Raw genomic sequence first — 16,138 nt, forward strand, 5'->3', positions numbered from 1 at the left:
CAGACAAGGGACCCTGCCGGGAGCCACCAGGGCTCATCCCCCACGCCCGCCGTCCCTTCTCTGTGAGGGGGGGCTTCGCAGGTTCTGAGCCTCGTGTGGCCAAGTGCTCTGCTGCGTGTGGGGAGAGGTCCAGGAGAGGCGGGGGTCGGGGTTGGCCCTCCTCACCCCCCTGCACGCAGTCAGCCGTCGGCCGGGCCTGTTCCCCAGCTCCGGGTTCAGTGCAACTCTTCACCTTAGAGAACCTTCTGGTTCCTGGTGCAGAGCTGGCTCGGGGAAGGGGCCTAAGGGTGTGAGAGGAACCCAGGGTTTGCACTGGGGGTGGGGGCTGAGAGGGAGGAAGTCTGTGGGCTGGTCCGGGGCGGGCTGTGCGCTGGGGCTGGCAGCCCAGGAGGTTGCCCAGAGGGCAGGGCAGACCCTGGGGAGCTCCAGTCTGCAGGGGCACAGGCCAGCCCTGGGACATGCTATGCCTGAGGCCGGGGAGGCCAGGCTGCAGACCCTGAAGCTGGAGGGCCCGCTTGGAACCCCGGTAGTGACTGCATCACCTTGGCACGCGGGCTAACTCCTCTGTCTGCGCATTTCCTCACTGGGACATGCAGGTAACCGAAGAGCCTGCCTCATAGGGCTGCTGTGGGAGCCGTGCCTCAGTGGCCTGGGCCAGCATCTAGGAAGCCCACGGACAGGGTGAGGGTGACCGTCACTGTTGACACTGGCCACTGCTCAGGGCCAAGCTTTTGGAAAGCTCTATTTATAGGCACCAGCCAGAGTGGATAGGCAGCTCCCGAGAGGGGAGCCCTGGAGGCCTCAGAGCAATTCTGCGAGGTGTGATGAGCTAAACCTGGGACCAGAGTGCGTGAGAGCTGGGGGAGGGGCAGGAGAGCTGGGGGAGGGGCAGGAGAGCTGGGGGAGGGGCAGGAGAGATGGGGGAGGGGCAGGAGAGCTGGGGGAGGAGGGAGAGGAGGAGAGCGGAGCCAGGGGAGACCAGCTGGGAGGGGCGGGGGTCGGGGGCTGCGGAGGGGCGGGGCCTTCGCTGACGGAAGCTGCTGCCTTGGGACCAAGCCTGCTACTTGCCGAGCACCGCCTGTGAGGGGCGGGGACGAGGGGCTCGTGACCCGCATTCAGCCCCCTCAGGGGCGGGTCGCCAACTCAGGAGGAGCGCGGGGGCAGCTCCAGCCCCTCTTTCTCTGCCTCCATCCCGGGACCCGAAGTCTCGGTTTGGAGGCTGGGTTCTCCCCCCACCGCCCCCGCAGAGCCCCCGGCGCACGGCGAACAGGGATGGCTACGGGGCTCGCGTTTCTGCGGGGCGGCGACGAGTGTGTGCGCCGCAGACTGTGGTTCCGCCGCACAAAGCGGCCCCTCCCGGCCCCTCCTCCGAGCACCTGCTGCTCTGCCGGCGGTCACCTCGACCCACCTGAGGGCGGAGCCCCTGCCGGGTCGTCCAGCGCGCTGCCCGGGCATCTCGGTTGCGGCCGACATTGTTCAAGACTAGTCCGGGGGCGCCAAGGGTGTGTTCTCCAGGCACCTGGGCCCGAGGCGCTCCGCGGCCGCCCCTCAGCCGCTGCCCACCGCGCTTGGGATGGGGGCTGCCCTCACGCCGGCGCAGGCCACCCACTCGCAGGCCGCGCAGAGCGGGGGGCGGCGGACCCCGGCCCAGGCCGGACCTGGAGGCAGCAAGAGGAGGATTCGCCCGGGGCGGGGGCGTTAGGGTCCTCTCCGACCCCGAAGGGCGGGCCGCGGGGCCGAGGCTCCCCTGGACGCTTCCCGGTCCGCCAAGGACAGGCCGATGGGGGTGGACTCTGTCCTGAACGCCTGGTTGGGGAAGACCTGTGATTTCCAAACTGCAGAGCGGGGCGGGGGTGATGAAGTTAACCAGACCGTGCGGGGCTCCCCTCCTGGCGCCCGGAGACCCTGGGTGCGCGTCCTCCCTCAAGGCAGGCGTTGGAGGCGCTGGGCTGGGGACGGGGAGAGGGTCAGTGTCTCGTGGTCCGCGAACCAGACCGCGCAGGGATTTCCCAGACGCACGCAGTGACTACCGGGCCCCCACTCGTGGCTCGGGCACGTCCCCAGCCGCAGGAGGTCGAAGGAAACTTTGGCCCTGCCCGGGCAGAGCGCAGCCTCCGCGCCCCCTCTCGGCTCGCGGTCCGTTCCCCCTCCGATCCTCGCCCTCCTTCCCGCTCCCTCCTCCTCTCTCTCCCCCCCTCCTCCTCGCCTGCTGGAGGCGGGCAGGTCCGGGCGGGGCCGCGCCGCTGAGCCCACAGCCCCGCGCTCCCGGCGCGGTAGCCGCCGCCGCGCCCCGCGGGAGAAGCGGCCGAAGCAGGCCCGGCGGACGGAGCTGCCCGCGCGGCGCTGGGGGCATGAAGTTGGGCTCGCGCGGAGCTCGGAGCAGGGGCGCGGCGGGGCTGGGAGCCGCCCGCATCTAGAGCCCGCTCGGTGCGCCATGGAGCTCGGGGGCCCGGGGGCGCCGCCGCCGCAGCTGCTGCCGCCGCTGCTGCTGCTGCTGCTGGGGGCCGGCCTCTTGCCTGGTAAGTTTCGGGGCGCTAGAAGGACCCCCTTTCGCCCGGTTCAGGGCGGCCTCGGACCTCCGGAGCCAGAGGAAGGGAGGCTCCTGGCTGCGGTCCCAAGCCGCGGGTGTGCGCAACGGGGCAGCCGCGGAGGCTACCCCCACCCCACCCCCCCCTCCAGACGCAAAAGGCTGTCCTGCGGCAGGGCTGAGCCAGGCAGGGTTTGGGTGGGTGAGGGGGAATGCTGTTTCAAGAGCTGGACCCAGAAGCTGCAACTTGGATGGAGAGAGGCGCGGTCCATCTCCCCCCTCCCCCACCCCCAGTTATCCATTGTGCCAAATTTCCTTGCAGACTGCATGGTGCCTGCCCACCTCCCCCCTGCACCGGGGTTTAGGGAATCAGAGGGGTGGCCTCTGCCCTTGGCAGGGCCCCACCCAAACCTCTTCTGCTCCCCCAGGCCCACTGGGACAGGGGAAGTTCTAGCCCCCCTGCTCCCCGTTCCCTGGGAAGCCACCTTGCTATTTCAGGGGTGAGTGGAGTGTAATTCTCTGGCTTCCCCAGTGAGGAGTAGGCTACACCTTACTGTCAGAGGGACCAGGCTGGGGCTCTGGGTTGGGAGTGAAGGGTCCTGGGGGCCTAGGACTGATCCCAGGGGTGCTTGTGGATGCCCTCCTAATGTCCATCCGTGACTCCCAGGTGAGCAGGACCGAGCTGAGAGGAGCAGAGCGGCAGGGGTCTCCTGTCCCCCTCCTCAAACCCCCGCCCCCCCATGCAGTGGTCCCAGCGAAGTCACCCAGGAGTGGCAGGGAAACCCTCAGACCACAGACTGCCTGATGGGCAGGGCTGAATGGGGGGTCCCCTCCCCAGGCTCACTCCAGACCTGATCATCGAGGGGCAGGCTGTGTGTCCGTCCAAGAACACAGGGTGCCAGGTTCATTGTCGGGGTTTGCACTTAAAGTACCCCTTACACGTCAAAGCACGTTTTCTTCTTGGGTGATTGCTTGCGGATGCCACAGCCAGAGGAAACAGGCTGTCGGTAGCTGGACCCTCACTCTCCTTTCTCCATCTCCCTTCCTGGGTCTGCCCCCGCTGCCCTCTGCCCCGTCCTGTCCTGTGGTTACCCCCACCTTGTACTTTGAGGCAAGGTTCTCAGGACTCTGCTGGTGGCTAGAGATACAGTCCCTCCCTCCCACAGTCACAGCCTGACGGGGACGCTTCCAAATCAGCACTTATCATACCAGTTATCTCCTTTCATGGTGAGGGGCACCATGCTAGGAAGGCTTCCCTTACAGACCCCCTTACAGACCCCCTTACAGACCCAGGGGGTAGGGGAGAAACTGCGGCTGGAAGTAGGGCAGCACGTGCAAAGGTCCTGAGGTAGCAGGGACGTGCTGTGAGAAGCTGGAAGAGAGCCCAGGTTCTCTGGGCTCTCTGAGCACGGCCTGGCAGGAGGCCCAAGGGGGCATCCTGGACGGCCACCATCCCCTGCCCCTGAGCCGCGCACCTGCTGGTCCCCGCAGTGAGCAGCCACGTGGAGACCCGGGCCCACGCGGAGGAGCGGCTGCTGAAGAAACTCTTCTCTGGCTACAACAAGTGGTCCCGGCCCGTGGCCAACATCTCGGATGTAGTTCTTGTCCACTTTGGCCTGTCTATCGCGCAGCTCATTGACGTGGTAGGTGATGAGGGGGTGGGGTGGGGGGCAGTGACCTGAAGGGAGCACCCGTGTCTGGGAGGGGCTGGCCTGGAGGTGGCCCCGGGGCTGGCGGGGGCAGGGGGGCTGGATGAGCTGGGAGGGCCGCATCGGAGGTGCACATGGACTGTGTGTGCCCCAGCCCCGCCTTAGCCCAGAACACACGCCTAAGCAAGTCGGGAGGCAAGGCAGGTTCTGTGCGACACCCCCAAGCCCTGCGCTTTCCATGTAGAGAAGCTCAAAGGGCCAGATTTGCAGCAGGGGGTCCAGGCTGTCATCTTCAGAGGCAGAGAGCAGAAGTACCTCTGTGGGGCCAGTGGCAGAGTTTAGGGCTTTTGTGTAAGTCGTGCTACTGCGTGGGGTGAGGTGAGGCCGTGCGGCACCCTGGCAGCACCCGGACCTCCACCTGGTTCGGATGTGTTTCCCTTCCTGATTGGGGACCAAGGCAGCTGCTGGGAGGAGGGGGTCCAGCCTCCGAGTAGCCACGGCTCTGGAGGGGCCGGGGCGTCCTTTGGGGTGGGAGCCCGTCCTGTGGCTGGGTGGCGGCTGCGCAGCCTGGGGCAGGGTCCCAAGGGCCTCGGAGGGTGGGCTGTGGCCTGGCAGGGAGGGGGGCCTCTGGGAGCCTGGTTTGCTGGCCACGAGGAGGCCCAAGGCCGGCTGGGTTTGGGCTGGGGTCTCCAGCCAGCTCTGGTTCCACAGAGGGAGCTGTGCAGCTGCAGGAGGCTGTAGGTCTCTCCAAATGCCCACCCTACGCCCCTGCCGGGACCCCAGCCCCAAGTGGGCTCCGTGAGCGGGGAGCCACCAGTTTTGGAGTCTGGAGGCCCTGGTTCCTGGCTCATGCCAGGTGTTGGGTGACCCTCAGGGCCCTGCTTTGCTCACCTGTGAAATGGGATGAGTGTGACAGCTCCATCTGGGGCTGAGCCGGCCACATCCAAGGGGCTCTGGGAGGGGGGAGGGGCGGTAGCCACACTCACGTGGACAGAAAGGGCCACGCTTGGGCCCCAGCAGCAGAGCGACCCGGTCAGTCCCGCTGCCCCGGCCTGTGCCCTCAGGCCTCCTGGAACCAGGCCTTAAATGCTTCCCGTAAAGTACTCCTGGCTGGGGCGCAGTCAGAAGACAGCTCGGGAGGGCAGGGGTCCCGACCCACTGCGTTTGCAAATGCTGTTCCCAGTGGCGGCTGTGGCTTCATGTTCTGGGTCGGCTGCACCGCGGCCGGCCCCCTACCTGAGCTCCTGGGGCTGTCTCATCCGGCCCCCGCCACGTCGCAAAATCCGCCCCGCATCACCGCTTTTCCCCGGTTTGCCCAGGAGAGACAGCCTGTAGCACACCAGCTCCGAGACACCAGCGAGGGGCCCACCCGAGGCCCCGTGGCAGCACCAGGCAGGACAGGAGCTGCTCCCAGGCTCTGCTGTCCGCGGCCACGCTGGCCAAGGGCACTCCTGCACACGCGTGTGTGCTGACAAGACGTCCTTGCCCATCTGGGTGCTGGTCGTTTGTGGAAGGGGCGCCTCCCTGCCCCACTGTCTGTGGGGCTCGGGTGTTTGCTGCAGGTCTGTGCCTCGGTGCAGAGTGCTTGTGTGTGTGAGTTCCCGCCTGCAGAGGAGGCTGGGGAATTCCTGGGTGCTTCTGGGCCCAGGCTGGCGTTGCAGGCGCCGGAATGCACAGAGGGCCCCTCAAACGGGTGCCTGGGGGGACAGCTGTGCTGGGGGGGCGGCTGGCACGAAGGGGAGGAGGCCAGGCCCAGCCACCTAGAAGCTTGTTCTGAGCCTGGGGGTGGGGGCTGGGGCAGAGCCTGGCAGGCTGTCCCCAGGGCGGAAGGGCAGGGACGTGGGGATGGGGGCCGCACCGCGGCGCTGCACTGCCAAGGTCGAGGTCGTTGGACGTGGTGTCCGGGCCCCACTCAAGTCACACTTATCGTCAGTGTCCTCTGGCAGCCCGTCCCAGGTGGCCCCGAGAGAGAGCAGGACCAAGGGCGGTGCCTGGGCCGCAGGAGATGTCCCCTCCTGTGAGCTGGCTGATGGGGGCTTGTCCCCTGGGGGAAGCAGGAGGGGAGGCTCGCAGGGACACCAGCTCACACCCCCGGCCCTGGGCACTTTGCTTGCTTGACCACCCTTGGTTTCTTTGGCCTCAGCGGTCGTCCCAACGGCCTGTGTGTCCCTGGTCTGGGGCAGATGGGGGCAAAGCTTGGGCCATCAGCAAGTCGGGGAAGGCTTGTTCGGGCGCTGCTCCTCACACCCTGTGTCCCGTGTCCAGTCCCTCTTCCCCCAGGGAAAGAGCCCCTGCCTCTCTGGTCCCCATGGGCTCCTTGCTCTCTGAGGGGACCCCCCATCAGCTGCTGAGTGTCCTGCCCCAAACTTTGGGCAAGGAGCCAGCCCCCAAGCCCAGCTGCCCTCTGAGTGGGCTGGGTGTGGCCGTGGTCCCTGGAGGCTGGTTCAGAGTGGGGTGTGAGGACCCCTACGTCCCTGCACGGAGCCTGGCGGTCTTCTCCAGAGGCCTCCAGCCTCTGCTGGGCCTGACTGCCCGTCCGTGACCCCGGGAGGGCTGTGAAGTCGGGGGAGGTGCAGAGGCCAGAAGGAAGCTCACAGCGTGTGTGGTCCGGCCCTCCTCATCTGGACAGGTGCCCACTCAGTGACCTGGAGAGGGGCCTGCTGGGTCTCCTGCTCCCACCTCACCTGTTTTAGCCCCTCACCTTCAGGTCCTGAGGCTCAGGCCCTGGGGGGCAGTTTGGCCAGTGAGTGTGTTGCCCTGGTGCAGCAGGAGGGGCAGACGCCAGCTAACCTGGAGCCCATCCGCAGGGCAGCTGCCCCGCCAGCCAGGACGGAGCAATGCAGGTGGGCAGGCCCAGCACGGCTGCCTGGGAAGGGGCGCCGTCTCCCTTCTCCTCAGACCCTTCGGTCGCTGGAAGGGGGGACGGGCCTGGCCACGAGTGAAGTCAGTTAAATGTTATCCTCACTTTCCTTCTGGCCCTGAGTCCCCTCCGGGCCCGCCATCCTGGGCTTGGTTGCCTCCAGGGACAAGGCGCTCACTCCCTCCTGAGGTCCCCCACTCTCCACGTTCAGCCCTGGCCCATCCTTTTGGGTAAGGAGACTCGGCCAGAGAGACGTTTCCTGAACCCGAGGGCGTCACAACCTGCCTTCTTCTCGTTTGTGTCCTAGGATGAGAAGAACCAGATGATGACGACGAACGTGTGGGTGAAGCAGGTGAGTGGGAGGGAGCCCCCACTGCCCCCCCGCCCCTCCCCCCCCGCCCCTCCCCCTCACCACCCCCCCGGCTTCCCCCAGGAGTGGCACGACTATAAGCTGCGCTGGGACCCCGCTGACTACGAGAACGTGACCTCCATCCGCATCCCCTCTGAGCTCATCTGGCGACCGGACATCGTCCTGTACAACAAGTGAGCCCGGGGTTCTTAGCCGGCAGGATGGCAGGTGCCCGGGTCCAGCCGTGCTCCGGCCAGCAGCTCTTCCAGGGCCGGTGTGAGCAAGAGGCAGGTGGCTTGTGTGGGCTGAGGGCGGGCTCGGAAGCAGGAGGAGTGAGTAAAGGAGGGTGCTGAGGCCTGGGGTGTGGGGGGCGGGCCCATGAGCGGGCAAAGTGGCAAGGAGACGGGGTCCTGGGGGCAGCAGTGGCGCCTGGGGGCTCCGTCCCTGCCCAGGCTGGGGCAGGGGCCTCGGTCACTCACGGGCCGGGAAGGGGTCTGAGCTCCTCCCAGGATGACTGCAGGCCCTGCAGCTGCTCCCCCTCAGGCTGGAGTCCTTTCCAGAGTCAGTCCCTGTCTGGGGAAGGTGCCGCGTCGGGGAACAAAGGCCGGGAGGTGTAGGGGAGGAAGCCCCATGCCGGCTCGCTGCCCGCGCCCCCGCCGTCCTCCTGCCCCTCTGTCTGTGCTCGCAGTCTCCCCAGACCCCGCTAACCGCACTCAAGCAAACGAAGCCTCTATCTGGGCCGCGTGTCCCCGGCTCTGAAATCTGATCTCCTGGAGGATGTTTCTGTGCTGCGGGCCGGGTGTTAGGGGCGCGGCTGTGGCAGACACTGGGCTCCAGGGGCCGGGGTGTTAGGGGCGCGGCTGTGGCAGACGCTGGGCTCCAGAGGCCGGGGTGTTAGGGGCGCGGCTGTGGCAGACGCTGGGCTCCGCCCAGAGGCCGGGGTGTTGGGGCGCGGCTGTGGCAGACGCTGGGCTCCAGAGGGCTGGCGTCCTTGAACTTGTCCTTTCCCGGGATCCTCGAGGTGTCCCCGACCTCGGGGCAGCCTGGTGCCCTCCCGCGTCCCCGCGTCCCCGCGGTGTCATTGCCGGGCCAGCTCACCCTGAGCTGAATCCACACGGGCAGATGCAGACTCGGGCCTGGGTGGCGGCAGCTCCACAGCACTTACAGCTACAGCCAATGGAAGCACTCGGTCCCCTCTGGTCCCAGCCGTCTGCCCAGAGCCCTGCCCTCCCCCCAAGACCTCAGTGCTTCTGCACAAAAGCCCTCCTGGGCCCCCAGGCTTGGGCCTGACCTACAAAATGCTGCTGTTTGATTAAGAACGACTGGGCTTCTCTTCCAGCTTAACTGATTCCAGTAATGGCCGTGGGAGAGCGGCCGCACGTGGAGGAGATGTGTTTCGGGGCTGCATTAAGGGGGGGCCGCTCGGGGAATGGAAGGCGGGGCGGGCTCTCCGCTCTCCCTCTGCAAGCTGCCCGGTCTGATCCTGCGCCCTGGAGTTCTCCAGCCGCCCGGGCCCCCCGGGTCCACGCTCAGCTCCCCCAGCCCCCTGCCCCGCTGGCACCTGGCACGGAATACGCCTGCGTGGCTCTTTGATCCAGAACATAGGTACCAGGGTCAGAACCCCGGCACCCAGGGGGGCGTGATCAGGACTGCTCTGGGAGCCGTACAGCCCCTGGGACGGCAGCCCAGGAGTGGGGCCGCCACCCAAGCCCCCTCCTTTTCTGGCCTCCTTACCAAGACCCCTGGGAGGTAGCCGCATGGACCTCCAGCTTCTCTTGGGAATGGAGATCGGCACCGAGGCCCGCTCTGGATGGGGCTGGGCACGGGTGAGGACAGACCCCAGAGCTGGTGGCTGACGCTGGCCGGACGGCCACTGAGGAGGCCTGTTTCCAGGGGCAGCGGGTAGCTGACGGCCAGGGCCGCGTGCACTTGAGTGAGGCTGAGCGGTCAGCGCAGGCTGCTGGGCGGGGGGAAGGGTCGGGGGTGCTTTTCTGATAGCTTTGGGGCACCCCTTCAAGGCTGGAGGGCGTGCACGTGAGGCCATGCCACCACTGGGGGCTCCCCTGCGTCGGCCTGTCAGCCAGAGGGTCTCACGTGGATGGGCGTCTGCGGCCCGGAGCAGGGACGGGGCCAGCCGGCTCGGGCTGCCCTCCTCCCACGTGCGCTGTCATGCGGTCCTGCCGTCCACACCCCTGGGCTTGCTGGGGACACAGGAACCAGCTGTGGGGGGGGCGGGACTTCGTGCAGCGGTGACAGGTAGTGACAGCGTGCCCTGGGGAAAGCTGCTTCTTCCTGGGGCTGCGCTAGGCGCCGGGTCCCACGTGCAGAGCCCTAGGCCCTCTGGGGACCTGGCCGGGGCTGATGTGCCCTCCGCACACGAGTGTGAAGACACGGGCTTGGTGACTAGCGTCCGGTGGCCCTCAGTGCTGGGGCCAGCTGTCTGGGGGGGTGTCCTGGGGGGAGGGGGCGAGGTCTCCCATCAGCGTTTCAGAGCCGGAACGGCAGGGCTGCTGGAGGGGCTGGGGGAACGGCTGCCGCCTCAACCGGCCTGTGGGCACCACGCACGGTCAGCGTGGGCAGCTCAGGCCTGTGGGCACCACGCACGGTCGGCGTGGGCAGCTCAGGCCTGTGGGCACCACGCACGGTCGGCGTGGGCAGCTCAGGCCTATGGGCTCCACGCACGGTCGGCGTGGGCAGCTCAGGCCTATGGGCTCCACGCACGGTCGGCGTGGGCAGCGCAGGCCTGTGGGCACCACGCACGGTCGGCGTGGGCAGCTCAGGCCTGTGGGCACCACGCACGGTCGGTGTGGGCAGCTCAGGCCTATGGGCTCCACGCACGGTCGGCGTGGGCAGCTCAGGCCTGTGGGCTCCACGCACGGTCGGCGTGGGCAGCGCAGGCCTGTGGGCACCACGCACGGTCAGCGTGGGCAGCTCAGGCCTGTGGGCACCACGCACGGTTGGCGTGGGCAGCTCAGGCCTATGGGCTCCACGCACGGTCGGCGTGGGCAGCTCAGGCCTATGGGCTCCACGCACGGTCGGCGTGGGCAGCGCAGGCCTATGGGCACCATGCACGGTCAGCGTGGGCAGCGCAGGCCTGTGGGCACCACGCACGGTCGGCGTGGGCAGCTCAGGCCTATGGGCTCCACGCACGGTCGGCGTGGGCAGTGCAGGCCTATGGGCACCACGCACGGTCGGCGTGGGCAGCTCAGGCCTATGGGCACCACGCACGGTCGGCGTGGGCAGCGCAGGCCTGTGGGCACCACGCACGGTCAGCGTGGGCAGCTCAGGCCTATGGGCACCACGCACGGTCGGCGTGGGCAGCGCAGGCCTCGTGGGGAAACAGGCCGACAGAGGGGCCTCCGAGGCCCAGGTGACACCCACTCAGGACCCAGACTGGGGACCGGATGCTTCCAGCTGCAGAGAAGAGAGTGGCTGACTCTGGAGGCAAGAAGGGCTCTCGGGGGGCCGTGAGCAGGTGTCCCTGTGTCCCCACAGCCGGCTGCCTCACCTCTCGCGGTGTCAGTGTGCCCCCCTTCCCACCATGGGTGTCTTTGGTGGAGAAAACTGAGGTGGACGTCACTGTCTGGGAGGTCCAGGGCTAGGGCTGCAGGCTGGGCACTCTGCCCACGAGGAGAAGGGCTGGGACAGCAGCCCCTCGCTCTGTTGCCCATCCCGGTCTGTGGACAGGGCCCCCCAAGGCCGAGGGAGAGGCAGGAGGGCTGAGGGCCTGGGGTCCATGTCCTGCCTGGGGTGGGCCCAGACTGGTCTTTGCCTCGTTGGGCCTTGGAGTCCTCACCTGTGCGGGAAGGGGGGTCCTGCCTCTAAGTTTGGGGGGTGGGGTCAATGGGGAGAAAACACCAGTCTGGAGCACGAGAAGGTGGCCGGACAGGTCCGACTTCTGCCCAGCTCTGGGGTGACCGCAGGGGACGAGCTGCTCTGCGTGCTACCCAGGGGCCACTTGTGTGCCTGGGGCCCCTGATGTGGCGTGGACGGCCTTTCCGGCCCCCAAATAATCACGGTCATCACCACCATCAAGCTTGGGCGTCAGGCGCGATGTGGGCCGCTGAGACGGTCTCCACGGAGCATTGCCCCCAGGGTAGGGGTGGTGACAGCGATGCGGGCAGGGGAGCAACGAGCCCAGGGCCGCCCCGTCCTGGGTGAGGCCACTGCGAAGTGGGGGCGCGTATGGCGGGCGGGGGGGAAGACAGCTTCCGGGCTGCGGGTGCCGGGCACCTCACCCACGCCCTCTGTCTCCCACCCAGCGCGGACGGGGACTTTGCCGTCACCCACCTGACCAAGGCCCACCTCTTTCACGACGGGCGGGTGCAGTGGACACCGCCGGCCATCTACAAGAGCTCCTGCAGCATCGACGTCACCTTCTTCCCCTTCGACCAGCAGAACTGCACCATGAAGTTCGGGTCCTGGACCTACGACAAGGCCAAGATCGACCTGGTGAGCATGCACAGCCACGTGGACCAGCTGGGCTTCTGGGAGAGCGGCGAGTGGGTCATCGTGGACGCCGTGGGCACCTACAACACGCGCAAGTACGAGTGCTGCGCGGAGGTGTACCCGGACATCACGTACGCCTTCGTCATCCGGCGCCTGCCGCTCTTCTACACCGTCAACCTCATCGCGCCCTGCCTGCTCGTCTCCTGCCTCGCCGTGCTCGTCTTCTACCTGCCGTCCGAGTGCGGCGAGAAGGTCACGCTGTGCGTCTCCGTGCTGCTCTCGCTCACCGTCTTCCTGCTGCTCATCACCGAGATCACCCCGTCCACCTCGCTGGTCATCCCGCTGATTGGCGAGTACCTGCTCTTCACCATGACCTTCGTCACGCTCTCCATCACCATCACCGTCTTCGTGCTCAACGTGCACCACCGCTCCCCGCGCACGCACACCATGCCCACCTGGGTCCGCCGCGTCTTCCTGGACGTCGTGCCGCGTCTGCTCTTCATGAAGCGGCCGTCCGCGGTCAAGGACAACTGCCGGCGGCTCGTCGGGTCCGTGCATGAGGCGGCCGGAGCCCCGCGCTTCTGGCCGGAGCCCCGGGGGGAGCCCGAGCTCAGGAGTAGGGGCCCCGCCCCATCCCCGACCCCGTCCTGCGGCCCGGACCGGCCGGCCTGCACGTCGCCCTCAGACCAGGCCTCTGCTCTGCGGCCCTCAGAGGCCGAGAAGGCCGGCCCGTGCCCCTCGCCCGGGCCCTGCCGCCCCCCCACTGGCACCCGGGCCCCAGGGCTCGCCAAGGCCCGGTCCCTGAGCGTCCAGCACGTGTCCGGCCCCAGCGAAGTGGCAGAGGGCGGCGTGAGGTGCCGGTCCCAGAGCATCCAGTACTGCGCGCCCCGAGAGGAGGCCGCCTCCCCAGCCGACCGCCCGGCGGACGGCTCCCCTGCCTCGCTGACCACGGCCCCCTCGGCCGAGCTTCTGCCCCCAGACCAGGCCTCCCCCTGCAAGTGCAAGTGCAGGACGGAGGCGGAGGCACCAAATGCCGCGCTCAAGGCCCCCGGCGCCGGCACGCCACCCCAGCCCCTGTCGCCAGCTCTGGCGCGGGCGGTTGAGGGAGTCCAGTACATCGCAGACCACCTGAAGGCGGAAGACATGGACTTCTCGGTAAGTCCGCGCCACGGCCGTGCCGGACGGGCCCCGCTGCCCTGTCCACTCTGAAGGAGGGGGTGGCCGGTGAAAGACCCAGAAACCAGGTCCCAGAGCCGCTGCTCAGCTTGGAGGCCCCCATCCCCACCCCGCCGTCTGCTCCCTCTGCCCCAAGCCTCCGAGACCAGCGGGGGTCCCTGCGGTGACTGAGGGGCTGGCAGAGAGCAGAGTGGATCTCGGGCACCCCCTTGGGGCTTCAGGGCGCAGGGAGCCTGCAGGCGGGGGCGGGGCTGCCAGCACCATCTGTACCTGGTGAGCGCCCCCCCCCCCCGATCTCGAGCACCCCCCACCCCGCCAAGGGCTCCCGGAGAAGGACTGGTGGGGGGTCTGGGCCCTGGGGTTGGGGTGAGAGGGGCTGAGAGGAGACAGGACGGGGCTGAGTGGCCTCAGCGGCCTGGCGGGGGGAAAGGAGAATTCAGGCCTGGGACACAGCCCTGACTCTCTGGCCGGCGCCCCTGTGCCCAGCTGGGGAGAGGGCGCCCGGGGTCTGGGTGGGCAGGGCGGGTGCTCAGACATGGCTGAGACTCAGGGCCCCGTGGAGCTGGTGGGGGGTGGCAGTGGGGCTGCTCCCCGAGGCTCAGGCTCCACTGGCCACGTCGTGGGTGCCTGTGAGGGTGGGTCCAGGCTGGCGGCCGAGCCCCAGTTCAGGGCATGGGCAGAGACAGGTGGGTAGGGGGAGGGCACTGGTCAGTCAGCCTGGTCATTACTGGCTGCTCAACCTGGGCATCGGTTATGCTGCGTTGACCTTGCCCGTGACATGGACCCTGGGTGCGGGCGTGACACTGCTGTCCCCTCCCTGGACCTGGGGGCGGGTGTGACACTGCCGTTCCCTCCAGGAACCTCCTGGTCCCTTTGCTTTCTTGGGAATGGCCCGTGATCGTTTTCCGGACGTGCGTCTGTCCCGTGGCTGGGCCCCGCCTCCAGCAGTGAGCCGGTCTCCCTGTACCGGCTGGTCATCCCCCTGAATCCCAAGGGGCTGTGAGGCCACCTGGGGGTTTCTGGAAGGTTCCATCTTGCAGCCAGCTCTTGAGACGAGAGGACCTCTGGCTCTGGTGAGGGCTTGAGGGCCTGCTGAGCAGAGACTGACGCCTTTGAAGTGTCACCAGGATCTCCGAGGCCCAGCGGTCCTCAGCGCAGGGCCGGCCCCTCGTCCCCAGACCCCTCCACCAGCATCGCGGGCCTGGCTGTGGCGACCTGGTTCTGGTTCTGGGCATCGTCCCCGGGCTGTGGGGAGCAAAGCGACTTCACAGGAACCAGCCTGGGATCCGGGCTGGGGCAGCTTTGTCTGCGAGCCTTTCATCCTGGGAGGAGGGGCGGTTTGAAGGGTAGCGCGGAGGCCGCGCGCCGCGGGGCTGCTTCCCGGAACAGAGGGTCCTGGTGCTCCCTCGCTTATAGTGACCCCGCTTGCTCTGGTTTCCTGAGAATAAACTTTGGCTTAAAACCATCAGGACGCCTCTGATTACTTTAAAAATCAGAGCACGAAACAGCAGTGAGAAGTCTTCTTTCCCTCGACGGCCCCCAAACGGGGTGTGACAAGCCTGCCCTTGCCCAGGCCCATCAGACCCACTGGCGCCTGGCTGGCCTGAGCCTGGGGGCCGCATCCTTTCTGGTCACTCAAGGGCTGACAGCTGCCCACCCAGGACCCACCTGTGGCCTCCCTGAGCCTTTGCCGTGGGGTCACACCAGGTGGAGGCCGGGACCTGCTCGCCCAGTGTGGACGTGTAACCACGGCCCATCCTGCGCCGCCCTGGGCCTCAGGGTCCCACCTGCAGACGGGATGGTGCAGTCACCTTCCTCGTCGAGTCCAAGGCAGCAACCACAGGTGCTGCACTCAGCGTGTGTGCACCCACTTCAAGCCCGGGGTCCCCGCTCGCCCTTGCATGGAGCCCTCTGCCCCGGCAGCTGCCCGGCTCAGAGGCAGCACAGGGCTGTGCCCTCCTTCACATGTGACCCTCGCCCTCAAGCGGCTTTAGGGACAGAGCCGAGAGACCCCCTGACCCATGAGGGGCTCAAGCCACATGGGCAACCGGCCGTGAGTGCCACCCCCGGGGCAGGGGGCAGGAGTGAAGGGCAGTTGGGACTCAGCTGTCACTCCTGGGACGCCGTCCACCGTGGAGCCTGCCCTGGGCTTTTTGTTGGAGGCCAGGCCCCGTTGCTCAGGCTGCTCCTGGCTCTTGCCCTGCACAGCCAAGGGGCTGTGGGTGCCCCCTCCCTGCGCCTCACTTGCCCACCTGCAAATGGGGGTGTACTGGCTGGTCCCCACGGTGCCGCCAGCTTTAGCAAACCCAGAGCACTGTGCACTGTGACAGAGCGGACCCTGGCATCCCTCCAGAGGCATCACTACCATCTTGGAGCTCAGGCAGGTGAAGTCAGGTGGGGCCACCATGCTGGACCCTGTCCCCTGCAGTGGCTCTGCGTTCCAGCCCCCGTAGAGGGCATTGACCCCGCAGCCCACTGCTTCTGAGCCCGGACTTGAGGTGGACAAGCCGTTTCTCTGTGGCCCCTTTCCACCTCTCACCCCAGTACAGGTGTGCCTGTGCCCTTGGAGGCCAGGATAGGAAGAGAGCTTCTAGAAGGTTCGCGCTGCGGTGAGGCCTGAGGGTGCGGCCGGGAGTGACCATGTGTGTCTGTCCGCAGGTGAAGGAGGACTGGAAGTGCGTGGCCATGGTCATCGACCGCATCTTCCTCTGGGTGTTCGTTCTCGTCTGCCTGCTGGGGACGGTGGGCCTCTTCCTGCCGCCTTGGCTGGCCGGCATGATCTAGGGGACTCCCCGCACTCGATGCGATCATGCCACTCACCAGATTGCCCCCCATCATCTGTCTGCTGTGAGATGGCCTTGGAAGCTGCCTCCTGGGGACCTGCCCGGGAGGCTGGTAAATGCCTGTCTATCTGCAGGGCGGCGTATCCGGAGCATGGTGACATGATGGCCTCCCGCCAGGACGCACGTCTGACCGCTCTCGGCAAATGTCCCAGCAGCCCTGACTGTCCCAGGGCCACGCCCCGTGGCCACGCTCAGCCCCTCTCAGCCCCCAAAGCCCCTCGTCCCTGTGGGATCCCCGAGGCCCAGGCACTGAGCCAGGCCTGGCTGCCTCTCCCACCCGGGCCT

General features: G+C 67.7%; 1 protein-coding gene across 1 annotated transcript; it reads left to right on the forward strand.

Moving 5' to 3' along the window:
- Positions 1–1,974: 1,974 nt before the first annotated feature.
- CHRNA4 (cholinergic receptor nicotinic alpha 4 subunit) lies at positions 1,975–15,794 on the forward strand (the record flags this gene model as incomplete). The annotated part of the gene is made up of 6 exons (XM_079944851.1): positions 1,975–2,519; positions 4,019–4,170; positions 7,344–7,388; positions 7,470–7,579; positions 11,648–12,989; positions 15,669–15,794. The coding sequence occupies exons 1-6, from the start codon at positions 2,435–2,437 to the stop codon at positions 15,792–15,794; spliced, it is 1,860 nt and encodes a 619-aa protein (XP_079800977.1). The 5' UTR covers positions 1,975–2,434.
- Between the last annotated feature and the right edge of the window lie 344 nt (positions 15,795–16,138).

The sequence above is a fragment of the Stenella coeruleoalba genome (assembly GCF_951394435.1).
Source record: "Stenella coeruleoalba genome assembly, chromosome: 15".
NCBI lineage: Eukaryota > Metazoa > Chordata > Mammalia > Artiodactyla > Delphinidae > Stenella > Stenella coeruleoalba.